The 13,220-nt window shown below is 53.5% G+C and overlaps 1 protein-coding gene across 1 annotated transcript in view; it reads right to left on the reverse strand.

The window, feature by feature from the left end:
• BCR (BCR activator of RhoGEF and GTPase) overlaps nt 1-12,316 on the reverse strand; it is a 364,718-nt gene extending 352,402 nt beyond the window's left edge. The window contains exon 1 of the mRNA XM_086942801.1: nt 9,562-12,316. Within this exon, the coding sequence (XP_086798927.1) occupies nt 9,562-11,068 (1,507 nt within the window). The 5' untranslated portion in view covers nt 11,069-12,316. The remainder of the gene's footprint in view (nt 1-9,561) is intronic.
• Between the last annotated feature and the right edge of the window lie 904 nt (nt 12,317-13,220).

Below are 13,220 nucleotides of genomic sequence, written 5' to 3' on the forward strand. Positions count from 1 at the left end.
CACTGCTCTTCAGCATGGCATATCGCTTTACAGAAATAGTGTCATGAAGCGCTCTTCTTTGCGCTTGGGTAAAGGGGGCCTCCTTCTGTGTGTGTGAGATCTAAACGGAAAGAGTTGGTTTGTAGTGTGCCTCAAGCACCAAGATGTGGCTGTGATTCATTGGGTTTGGAGGGGTGATACGAACAGGCAGGCTCCTACACTCGTGTCCTTGCGCTATGGCACGATGAGAGGCTGGAGGGAGTGAGGCGCGTAGGGCCATGCTTGTCGATATGAGCCATCTTCCTCTAGTCCAACACCTCACCCTAGCGGGGGTCCCGTGTCCTTGGACAGTCAGATCCTTGCAGGGCCGCGTTGGCATTCAAGGGCACATGTCGGTAATGCACAAGAATTGAGAGACATGCCAGCGCAGGAGCTCACAGGGCTCCCGCGGGTGGCAGAGCTCAAGGACCACGGAGCATGCGCAGTTGGCAGAGCTCAGGGGCCACTCCTACACGTGCTGGCGGCGGGTGGGGAGGCCGGTGACTTCTCGGTCCTACACATGAGTGGTGTTTATAACAGCGGCTCCCGCACCTAATGTGAAGCCTTGGAAGAAGCTCTGCCTCGTGACCTTCTCACCAGGTGAACTCGGTCTCTCCCAAGGCGGGGAGCTTTGCCCTTTCAAACACACCTTTGTAAAGCAAACACTCCAAAGCCCTTCTGTGTACACAAGGCTGCTCCAAAGCTCGCCCAAGAGGGACTGTCGAAAGCAGAACCACAAGGACTGCGATCAGCGAAGTGTGAAGAGTGGGAGGGGCCGGCATCCCCTCGGGAGGATGACCTCATCACGTGCGCCGCGCAGTGCACACAAACGAGGCCTTCTAGGGGCACCGGTGGCTCAGAGCATCCTTCACATGCCCCTGGTGCTCGCGCGCCTCTGCTGTCTCAATGTGCAGATGGAACCTTCTGCTCTGGTTCCATGCTCGTCATCCAGCACCCTCCATGGGTCACCGACATGCAGTGAAATAACACCTTACTTTAGGTCACAACACCAGTCATTCCGAACCAAAGGGTCAGAGCTTCCTCTTATCCCCCCAAGGGTGGAAATATGCCTCCTAGCTATCCGCAGAGGCCACAGCAGGGCGTAATGCAAGCCCCTGCAGCGCAGTTAGTCGTCATTTTACGTCAATGGGCCACAGATCACTCCTGCATTTTGCCCACCCAGAGTAAATAGTCCTTCCCCCTCCCCCACCTGCGTATAAGGACCAGTACTGTTGTCCACCCCACACACAGGTGGAAAGCATAGCTTCCCTTCTGCCCACCCACAGGAGTCCTACCCTGCTGTTGCCCATACACAAGGAGCAGTGCCGCTGTCCTGCCCGTTCACGTGAGGAGCAAACAGCTCTCCTCTCAGCCCACAGGGGCCATGACTCTCCCTGCCCATCTGGGAGCCCAGTAGGACCTCAAACTGCTTTCTTGTAGACTACATGAGTTCACTGGGGGTCGAGGTAAAGGTGTAAATTCAATATGCACTTAGTGCAGAGAAGTACTTTCATTACCACCGCTCCGCAATTCCACAATTACACAATGCCCAAGCTAGATCCATTCCTCCCAAAAGTGTCAACACTGCCGCAAGCCAACAGCACCTCACCAAGGACTTAAAATAATAGAAGAGATAATAAGGCTCCGGACAATGCAACAAAGTGTGAACACAATCTTTCATACTAGAATTCGACTGCTTTTCTGACCCCTGGGCCACATGTAAAAATGGAAAGGTGAGGCGCGGGTCATTACTGGAAGAAGACTGAGCTCCGGCAACTTTATATCTGAACACCTCATGGTCGTCGGCTTTGATCCACTATAGAACCAGAACAAAGGCTGCACACCTTTAATTCTTGAAAAGAAAAGCGGTCTCAAAAATGTCAAAAGTTCGAGTTGAGCAAGGTTGTCTGTGTTGAAACAGGGCATGCATTGATTCAGAAAAGTGACATTGCTGGGGAATCTTGCTTCCTTAAAGTTGAGCGTTCACAGGTTCTCTCGTCAGAACTTTGTTTTATCGTTTTATTACTATATTTGCATTGAACTTAGCACCAAGGGGCACCTCGGCGCTTCACGTGGAACATTGTATTGTAACAATGGCATTTCGAACACGAGGAGGTGCAATAAACAGTATTCTGCAGAGTGTAGTTTTGGAGGCCAGATTACAGACGCCTGCTTGTAAGGGGGGCGTGAGAAGATGCCACTGGGCAGTACTAAAACTGCACATTGCAATGCTGGTTATGACACATCTCCAGTTTCGGTTATGTAGTTCTGTACAACATTTAAGAGAACAGTGTGCATTCAAAGGCCGGTGGACTGCCGTGGTTTTCACAGCAAAAGCGCCTGTGCTCGAACACTGACAGTCTGTGCTGATTGTAGATATCACTTTCGGTTTCAAAGGTTGCGTGTTAAACAATGCACTTTTTAAGGCTGAACATATATCACAAAGTAAGGAGACATCCCACCGAAAGAAAACAAGGTGTTGATGTGTCACATGGCACTTGCACTGCCGAAAGGCTGCTCGTTAGCATTGAAGGAGGAACAGAAAGTGCAAACAGAGTATCAGGGGGTGGGGGCATATGGGAGAGGGACCAAGAGTGTGCGGCTTCATGCTATCTTGACTGCTTGCATCACACTTGTATCACAACGAAGCAGCTTCAACAGGGGCGTAGTGCAGCAGGTGTAGTGGCACCAGAAAGCAGGAAAGTAAGGAACCCACTGGACTCCAATTATGGCTCTTTTGCTACGAATCCATGGCTTAGGGAGGGCTGCATTTTTCCAGCACATGGTATGTAATGTAATGTATGTGTTCTTGTAAAGAGCACTGCTGCCCTGAGGCGTCGTGGAGCTGTAGACCGCTGGGGAACCCGTCCTGGCTATCCCTGTGAGATGGCCCCTCCTGGGTATCTCCAAGGTGAAACCAGGCATCCCCAGCGAATGTGGGGGGCCATTGTAGAGATGAGGCAAGCTTAATGCCCAGAGTTGCTGAGTGTGATCCCTGGTTAGAGTAGGCACCGAGGCGAGAATTATTGAGTCCGCTGACCCTGGTCCACGACCCTGCCGCGACGGGAATTGAACCCTGGTCCCGGGCCGTTCTCTGCTTCCGGGTCTGCCGCCTCTAACCAGTGAGCCACACCACTCCACCTGTATGGCGCACAGCACCTCCTGTACCCACGACTTTCACTGTGCAGAGGGAATCCTCTTTCCATAGGCCTACACCGATGACGTGTATGGCCCTGGTCACTAAATGTTAGGTCTCTTTCTGAGTTAAAGATATGTTTAGTTCTGATTCAGAAAGCATCATTCTCAGGGGCGAGAGCTATAAAGACACAGTGTTACTAATCGTGACGCAGCCAGAGGCCAAACAGAAGAGACTATGTCTGCTCTCCCCTCCGCCCCCCTATTGGCCAAGTCATTCTGAATTGGAATTGGCAGTGGATTCTATGCGGCCCTGGTGTTGAGGTGAGCCCTGCCCTTCACTTAGGTGGTCCGGGAGCGACCCCCGGGCACTGGCTGGCAGTTTGCAGTGAGGCCAGGGCTGGTCTTCTGCAGCACACCAGAGACCAGCCATAGCTGCTTCTATTTTTACACCAACAGAAGGTCTAAAGGAGATGAGAGCCGAAGATGCCTTCAGCCAGCCATACAATGAATCAGTGCTTTCGCTTCCCCATGACCTGGTGTGCCGCTCTTTGGTGAGATCAGGCCCGGGCTGTAAGCAGGGACCTCCCCTTCAAGGCTCTCAGCCGTGATATACGGGCCGTGTTTGCATACAGTGGTTGAAGGGTGGAGTAGGCTCTTCTTCATGCAAGAATGGCCTTGTTTTAATGCACCAGAAAACGTTACAGGAGATGGTGCTTTAGTGGCCACAGATGTACTAATATGTACATTTGCACATAGCAGTGGTACAAGAGAGCCATAGCAGACAGGCGATACTGGGAGGGCTAAGACACGAGGGAAAGGATGGGGCGACTATGATGAACAGGAGCAGCTGGCAGAGCCATGGCATAAAGGTGAGGATGGATGGTCAACTGAATCGTTGCGGCCACGGGGGGCATGTCAGAGCGGTGCAGCCCAGAGCACCCTGCCACAAGTGTATTGCTGGGACGACCTTGCTGAACAGGGCAACGACGGACAGGTGAGGTTCACAGCAGGGTGAGGACCTTGCCAATGTGGTGAGGCTGCAGGGCAGATGGTGAGAGAGGCATGCCAGACTTGCAAGGTTGGGAAGGCTTTATGCAAAAGGACCGTGTGCGATAAGTGAGACCGAGGGGGCCTGTGCAGGGCCTTGTCCGAGAGTGAAAACCGAGCCGGCAGACCAAAAGGTCCCTGTCCAAGAGGGCAGGCTGAGAGGTCCCTGTCCGAGAGGGCAGGCTGAGAGGTCCCTGTCCGAGAGGTCCCTGTCCGAGAGGGCAGGCTGAGAGGTCCCTGTCCAAGAGGGCAGGCTGAGAGGTCCCTGTCCAAGAGGGCAGGCTGAGAGGTCCCTGTCCGAGAGGTCCCTGTCCGAGAGGGCAGGCTGAGAGGTCCCTGTCCGAGAGGGCAGGCTGCGGGGTCCCTGTCCGAGAGGGCAGGCTGAGAGGTCCCTGTCCGAGAGGGCAGGCTGAGAGGTCCCTGTCCGAGAGGGCAGGCTGAGAGGTCCCTGTCCGAGAGGGCAGGCTGAGAGGTCCCTGTCCAAGAGGGCAGGCTGAGAGGTCCCTGTCCGAGAGGGCAGGCTGGGAGGCCCTTGATGAAGAGGTGAGGATGGAAGGTCCCTACTCAAAAAGAACAGATGAAAGCTCCTTACCAGAGAAGGGAGACAAACATTTAGGGTTCCTACCTGCAATCCGAGATGAAGATGGACAGTCTCTACCTGAGAGGAGAGGCGAAGATGGAAGCTGCCTAACCAAGAGGAGAAGTGCGCGGACAGATGAAGATGGAAGGTCCCTACTCAAAAGCAGAGTTGAAAACTGAATCTTCCTACCCGAGAGGAGAGGTGAAGATGGAAAGTCCATACCCGAGAGGCAAAGAATTGAAGGTCCCTTACAGAAAGACGGAGATGGAAGGTTCCTACCTGAGAGGCGAAGATGTGAGGTACCGACCTGAAAAGCGTAGCTGGAAGGCCACTTGCCTGAGAGGTAAAGACATATAGACCCTACCCGAGATGAGGCTGGAAAGAACCATGATGGACAGGAGCAGTAGAAGAGGCCTTGCCACAAGAGTGTGGCGAAGAGAGGCATGCCATGAGCGAGGCTGGTTGGGACAACATGCCACGGAGCGGTGAGGCAATGTCAAGCGTTCATACTTAGTATCCAATGCCAGGCTAAGAGGAAAGGCAAGGTAAAATATCGATTCAGCCTCAACCCGCAGCATCGATCGCGCCAAAGCCTTTCCTATAGGCTCCTGCTAGGGGATTTCACCAACGAATCCTGTGACTACACTCTTTGGACCCTGGCTCTACTAAGATTCATTGGACAGACTGATCACTATGCATAATCTCAAGAGACTTTTGTTGTCTCTGAACAACACGGCCCTCTGTTTACACATTTCAGAGTCTTGTCCTCCACAGACAGGACTGCTGGAGCAGTGAGAGGCCGGTCCCCCAGTGAGAGAGAGAGGCCTGCCTCCTACGAGCAGTGAGAGGCCGCTCCCCCAGTGAGAAAGAGGCCTGATCCCTCCGAGCAGTGAGAGGCGGTCCCCCAGCGAGAGAGACCTGCCGCCTCCGAGCAGTGAGAGGCCGGTCCCCCAGTGAGAGAGAGGCCTGCCTGCTCCGAGCAGCGAGAGGCCGGTCCCCCAGTGAGAGAGAGGCCTGCCTCCTCCAAGCAGTGAGAGGCCGGTCCCCCAGCGAGAGAGGCCTGCCTCCTCCGAGCAGTGAGAGGCCGGTCCCCAGTGAGAGAGAGGCCTGCCTCCTCGGAGCAGTGAGAGGCCGGTCCCCCAGTGAGAGAGAGGCCTGCCTGACCCTCCGAGCAGTGATAGGCCGGTCCCCCATTGAGAGAGAGGCCTGCCTCCTCCGAGCAGTGAGAGGCCGGTCCTCTAGTGAGAGAGACGCCTGCCTGATCCCTCGGAGCAGTGAGAGGCCGGTCCCCCAGTGAGAGAGAGGCCTGCCTCCTCCAAGCAGTGAGAGGCGGTCCCCCAGTGAGAGAGAGGCCGGTCCCCCAGTGAGAGAGAGGCCTGCCTGATCCCTCCGAGCAGTGAGAGGCCTGCCTCCTCCGAGCAATGAGAGGCCGGTTCCCCAGTGAGAGAGAGGCCTGCCTCCTCCGAGCAGTGAGAGGCCGGTTCCCCAGTGAGAGAGAGGCCTGCCTGACCCTCCGAGCAGTGAGAGGCCGGTCCCCCAGTGAGAGAGAGGCCTGCCTCCTCCGAGCAGTGAGAGGCCGGTCCCCCAGTGAGAGAGACGCCTGCCTCCTCCGAGCAGTGAGAGGCCGGTCCCCCAGTTAGAGAGAGGCCTGCCTGACCCTCCGAGCAGTGAGAGAGAGGCCTGCCTCCTCCATGCAGTGAGAGGCGGTCCCCCAGTGAGAGAGAGGCCTGCCTGACCCTCCGAGCAGTGAGAGGCCGGTCCCACAGTGAGAGAGAGGCCTGCCTCCTCCGAGCAGTGAGAGGCCGGTCCCCCAGTGAGAGAGAGGCCTGCCTCCTCCGAGCAGTGAGAGGCCGGTCCCCCAGTGAGAAAGAGGCCTGCCTCCTCCGAGCAGTGAGAGGCCGGTCCCCCAATGAGAGAGAGGCCTGCCTGACCCTCCGAGCAGTGAGAGAGAGGCCTGCCTCCTCCAAGCAGTGAGAGGCGGTCCCCCAGTGAGAGAGAGGCCTGCCTCCTACGAGCAGTGAGAGGCCGGTCCCCAGTGAGAGAGAGGCCTGCCTCCTCGGAGCAGTGAGAGGCTGGCCCCCAGCGAGAGAGAGGCCTGCCTCCTCAGAGAAGTGAAAGGCCGGTCCCCCAGCGAGAGAGGCCTGCCTCCTCCGAGCAGTGAGAGGCGGTCCCCCAGTGAGAGAGAGGCCTGCCTCCTACGAGCAGTGAGAGGCCGGTCCCCAGTGAGAGAGAGGCCTGCCTCCTCGGAGCAGTGAGAGGCCGGCCCCCCAGTGAGAGAGGCCTGCCTCCTCAGAGAAGTGAGAGGCCGGTCCCCCAGCGAGAGAGGCCTGCTGTCCCCCAGTGAGAGAGAGGCCTGCCTCCTACGAGCAGTGAGAGGCTGGTCCCCAGTGAGAGAGAGGCCTGCCTCCTCGGAGCAGTGAGAGGCCGGTCCCCCAGTGAGAGAGAGGCCTGCCTCCTCAGAGAAGTGAGAGGCCGGTCCCCCAGCGAGAGAGACGCCTGCCTCCTCCGAGCAGTGAGAGGCCGGTCCCCCAGTGAGAGAGAGGCCTGCCTGACCCTCCGAGCAGTGAGAGGCCGGTCCCCCAGCGAGAGAGACCTGCCTGATTCCTCCGAGCAGTGAGAGGCCTGCCTCCTCCGAGCAGTGAGAGGCCGGTCCCCTCCGAGCAGTGAGAGAGAGGCCTGCCTCTCCGAGCAGTGAGAGGCCTGTCCCCCAGTGAGAGAGAGGCCTGCCTCCTCCGAGCAGTGAGAGGCCGGTTCCCCTGTGAGAGAGAGGCCTGATCCCTCCGAGCAGTGAGAGGCCGGTCCCCCAGTGAGAGAGAGGCCTGCCTCCTCCGAGCAGTGAGAGGCCTGTCCCCCAGTGAGAGAGAGGCCTACCTCCTCCGAGCAGTGAGAGGCCGGTTCCCCTGTGAGAGAGAGACCTGCCTCCTCCGAGCAGTGAGAGGCCGGTCCCCCAGCGAGAGAGACGCCTGCCTGATCCCACCGAGATGCAGATGCTAATACTTGGTTCCAAAAACATCTGGCGACAAGGACAGGGATCTGACCCCGATTTTTCTGCTGGAGACAAAATGCATGCCCAAGATTTCCTGATGTATCTGCAGGGTGAGCAGGCCCCTCTCATGCCTGTGATGTCGCTGCTGCAGAGAGGCCTGCGCCCATTTACCTGCTGCAAAAGGAGACAACGTTCCGAGCATTCTTCTGCGGAAAAGAGCAGGGCCTGCTTCCAATTTACAAGAATCCCGGCCCTGCTTTTAAGAGTGATTACTGCCTACGAGCTCCCCGCCTGGGAGGTGTAAGGCCTAGCCACAACTTCAAACAGACGAGCAAACCGTCCAGAAGCCTGCCAGCCCTTCTAAGGGAAAGGTGTGTCCCCCGTGACCCCAAGTTCAGTCAGGTCTGAAAGACACTTCCATGATTTCTGCCCGAGTTATGTCCTTAACTTCGGAGAGATGTGACAAGTGCCGTGCACCGCTGCCATAGCTTCAGTAACATGTGGAGAGAGTGGGGGTTAGATGGGGCGGCTCCACGGGAATGAGGAGGGTAACACTCGTCCACACTAGAGCACGTGTGTGCCCAATTTCTGCGTGAGACGCAAGAGCTCTGCCTTGGGGCGTGGGGTTTCCAATTTCGCACTGACTGGGTACAAGATTTCGACCCAAGACTTCGACGCGGTAAGATATACTCAATTTTCTGTGAAGCGAAGTGGAATGTCGAACTCCCATACGTATGTAGGAGATCTAACGCACGGTCGCCCTTGACTTGGCAACTATCAGCAGCCCGCAACATCCAATACACCACAAATACATATATTAATATATTACCAGAGAAAAAGAGACTTAGTCCTTGTAAAGTGAGACTTTAGTACCTTTCAAGAGAGGAAAGATATGGTGAGTATATTTTCTAAAATATAAAAGTCAAACCCAAAGACAAATATCGACTAAACACGAAATCATAGACTATATTTTGGAAACTTATTTATTTCCAAGTTGATATGTCAATATTTTAATTATATGTTTGAAGGAGGGGTTTCATAGTAGGACAGGCCATAGGTCAGTCAATTCCTGCAGCTTGGGGACCAGTTTTTCTATTCGAGGCAAGATACTTAAATGGCTGTATTTTGATCAAAAAGTGTATACAGCCAGCTCATCCGCTGGGCTAAATTACATTTCCCAAAACAAACTGACACCATAAAATCCATAAACAAACAAGCATTTGAAATGCAATAGGTCATTAATTTGCGAGAGTTTAAGCTATTGGCATTGTAAATGACAATGCCTTTTATTTATCTTTTTTGATAATTAGCACATAAATAAAAGGCGTCATTTACAATGCCAATAGCTCAAACTCTTGTAAATGCGAGACCTATTTAATTTCAAATAAGCGTCCACCAATGTCCTGGCTGCTTAGATAATGAAATGGCAAATGGCATGCTGAATGTTGCAGGAAAGCATGTCGTGCCTGCAGTAGGAGAAACTCATTAAAGAAAATAGTGCTTACATACTAAATAGGACGTATCGTGTAATAACAAAAGTAAAAGGGCCAGTCCTCATGGGAGGTTACAAATGAAGACAATGATGTAGTAAGGGGGTGGAATTAACAAACCTATTAACAAATCAGAAGCCAGCATTTACAAAGGAAATGACACAAGCCAATGAAAAATATAGGCGGAGTGGGCCGAGCTTAAAGTCTATACTCCAACACAGCATGTCTTGCAGAGCAGCACAAGCACTGCCCAGGCGCAACCTAAAAATGCAGTAAACAACAAAATATATATGTTCACTTACCATTATCTCCATGGAAACAGCTATCTTGTGGTACTCTTCCAGAGGATACAGAATCTCCATCACTTGGCCAAATTTGTCCAGTCTTTCGCACCCCTACAATGGTAGCCTCAGAAACCACCACTTGCTGCTTAAGACGTTTTTGGGACTGTGGGGTGGGAGGGCTGCTGCTGTCCACAGACTGCTGAGAGTTTTGGGAGGGGGAGCGGCTTTTTTCCCGATAAATGCGGTAAGTGGTGGGACTTGGAGAAATGTGGCTTGACTGCCCAGATGAGAAGTCATCTTCGCTGGATGTCAAATTCTCATTAGAGCTGCAGTCTGGAGTGTAACCCCCTCCAATGTCCTCAAAGCTACGCGGTGAATATGACCTCCTGGGCCAGGTGAGGTGACTCTCTGAATCTGCAGAAGTCTGTGTGCGCATAGTAGGCCCTTTTCCATCTACATCCCCCATTATATTACCAACAAAGACACTTTGGTATGGCTGACACTCTACTGGTTGCCACAGTGGCCTATTTCCACCATTGGCATTGATCAAGTTGTCCTTTATGAACTTGGAATTTAGTTCTACATCTTCGTACTCCCCATCATAACCACAACTGCTCTCCGAGGACCGGCCCCGGTATACTGGCTTCTGCTGCTCCCCAGGTGATATGCTACCAGGAAGCGAATGGAGTGTCTTCTTGCGCTCAAGCTGCATGGCTTGTGTTCCAAGGTTGCTAATCTTATCAGAAACATCCCGGTCATTCACCTTCACCAGACCTTTCTCGTGGTGGAACTCCATGTTGACGTAAAAGGGCTTTTCTGGGGAAATTTTGGGATCTGCAGAGGAATGGGAGTTGGCCCTTTTAAACCTTTCAAAGTTCGACCTCAGAGCAGCCACGCTGGCTGGCCCCTTCTCTTTGTCGGGGGAGTCAAAGGACCCATCTTTATCAGAGGAACTCAGCAGTCTGCGTACTGCAGGCCTTGGCTTAGAAGGAGACCTATCCACGTCCGACTTATTGTCTGTATCCTCTGAGATCCTCTTTTTTTTCTCATCGCTGTAGTATTTGCCCCGGTCTTGCTCACCTTCCCCATGGTGTGGGCTATCCAAGATTGACATGTCTGACCCTTCGCTCTGAGTAGACAACTTTCTCAAGGAAGCCAACCGCGGCTTTGGCTTTTCCTCTCCATGGTAGTGCTTGTTCTTGTCCTGCCCACCTGAGTCGCCAGCCTGGGAAATGTAATGGAGATCCGAACTGGGGAGTTCTGGACCCCCGTCTAGGAGTTGGGAATTTCGCTTGAACCCCCATCTCTGCCGATCATAGCTCTTCTTCTCTTTTGCCAACAACGTCTGCAGGTAAATCATTCGAAATCGTTCTTTGTTTACCTCCATCTCCAATTTCCTGATGGAGGCCTTGCAGAGGTCCAGCTCCAGTTCAATATCCCCAAGTGACTTTAACTCCATTTTAGGGGGTTCTGAATCTGGAAATTGGGCCTTCCATGCCTCCACGAATCCCACCGGATCCACCATGGTTGTGGTTGATAATCAGGCCTTGATAACCTGATGTACTTATTAAGTTAATTTCACGCATAGGCATGAAAAGAGCAGGGGAATCATTCTCAGGCAGAGTCCATCCATCATCTTTAATTTGTACAAAACACACAGGTATGATGCCAATTCCTCAAGGGGATGGAGCAATGGGCAATGAGAGGCCAGTATCACTGCCTGCCGTTGAGAAGGTCCCCTAAAATTAATCGTCTTCTTCCTTTCCCCAAGCTACCTGCACTGGGGTCAATCCATTTTTATTCAACATAGATGCTTCTTGTGCAAAAAAAAAAATGCAAATCTGCCTGATAAAAAAGTCAAAGAAATAACACTCCAGAAATGCTGTTCTTGCTGCATGGAGGATGGAGTAAATCCGTGCGTCCCTCCTTCACGGCCAAGCTGCTGTTTTAGTTCACCTGCAGTACCACATCTGTGCTGCCACTAGGCTCTCTCCATCCTAGCCATGCGGCAGGTTGATCTGAGGACACTGGAAATGATGGCCTTGGCGACTCACTGCCTGTGCAGACGGGTGCTCGCTAGTGGCAGTATCTCCATTTCTGTACACAAGCGCTGCGTTGGCTGCTCCTCCAGATGTTTTGCTGCACCCAGCTTCCTGTTGGTTCTGCTGCTCCTGATCCCTGTTGCAGGTTGCTGTGATTATGCTGACACTGAAGACAGTGAGGGAGAGCAGCTCTCTGATTGTGTCCCTCGCTGCACCCCTTCGTTGCTGTCGGGCCCACCAGTCTTCTGTTACCTGCGCCCTCTGCTGCCTGCTTCTCAACTCCCTGTTGCCTGCCAACGACTCTCTGCCTGTCCCTCGGGTCCTTTTTTTCTGCCTGGTTCCCCACTTCTTTTCTACCTGCCCCCCTAGCTCTGCCCTTTCAGCTCCCTACCGTAGTGCCTACTCCTCTATGATTAACATATATCCACCTCTGCTGTTTCTTCCCTAGCTTCCTGCTCCCTTAGCTCTATGCCTCCTGCCCCACCCCCTCATCCTGCCTCCTTCCCTGGCTCTCCGGTGCCCGTTTACCTTCCCTATGCTGGCTGCTTCCCTGTACAGCTGCTCGCATCTCTTCTCCTTGCCTGCTGATGTAGCCCTGGGTTGTCTGCCCCCTAGCTCCGTGCTAGGTGTTACCCCACCTCCGTGCAGCCTGCGTTACCCCGGCTCTCAGCTGCCTGCTCCCAGTTCCTCCAGCTTCTATTGTTGCTGGGCTGCCTTCCTCCCCTGCTCTACCCTTCTCCTGCTCCTGGCTCGCAGAGGGGGATGGGATGACACTGGATGGGGCTGGGCCTGCCGGGCTAGGCTCCACCCGCTGCTTCTACCCTCCCAGACGCCCAGCTCCAGTGTCCCATCCCGGCGTGCATTGCGGAGAGAAGAGTGCGCGCCGCCTTTCCCTTATTCTCGCTGCTCTCTTCTTCATACAGTGGGGCGCTCTGGGCTCCAGCTCCCGTCTCGCCGCCTCTTCCCTAAATTCCCGAACTACGCGTAGGGATGTCGCCTCCTCTTTTTTCCGCAGCCGTGAAATTTCGTGTTCTGCCACCTCACACTGTGCCCTTTGTATCCCTATCACCGCGCCTTTGTATCCCTATCACTGCGAGTAATGGGAGGGGGTGAGTACCAGTCAGTGCCCCCCACTAGCTCACCTCTGTGATAGCTGTAAGCGTTATGCCACCCCTACATCCACAATCTTTCCTGATTTTTTTTTAGCCATTACACAGTGCATGCTGGGACATGTAGTCCAAACTGGTTGATGGGCGACATATGACGAAGACAACTTGAGGCATGCTGTGTATGTTATATAGTTAATGCTTTTACTTTTGAGCAGAGTTAATAGATAGGGGGAAAAGATCACAGGTGCTCGAGTTAAGTTCTAAATAGTTTAATTAAGTTTCACAGCAACAATCCATAACGCAAAAGCCTCATCCGCAACCGTTAACCGGCCACAGGCTCACGTTCTAACGTGCATGGAACCTCTAGGGAAATTAGAATGGAAAGACAGATTCAACACATCTCCCTCCATCCCACAAAAGACATGGAGTGGAATCGCGGTGGGAAAGGGAAGTAGTAAATAAAGCCATTCATGGAATATCCTCAAAGAAGGAATTCTTATTCTTGCTGAGTGTAGTACAAGATCAG

Source organism: Lissotriton vulgaris, chromosome 11 (assembly GCF_964263255.1).
Source record: "Lissotriton vulgaris chromosome 11, aLisVul1.2, whole genome shotgun sequence".
Classification (NCBI taxonomy): domain Eukaryota; kingdom Metazoa; phylum Chordata; class Amphibia; order Caudata; family Salamandridae; genus Lissotriton; species Lissotriton vulgaris.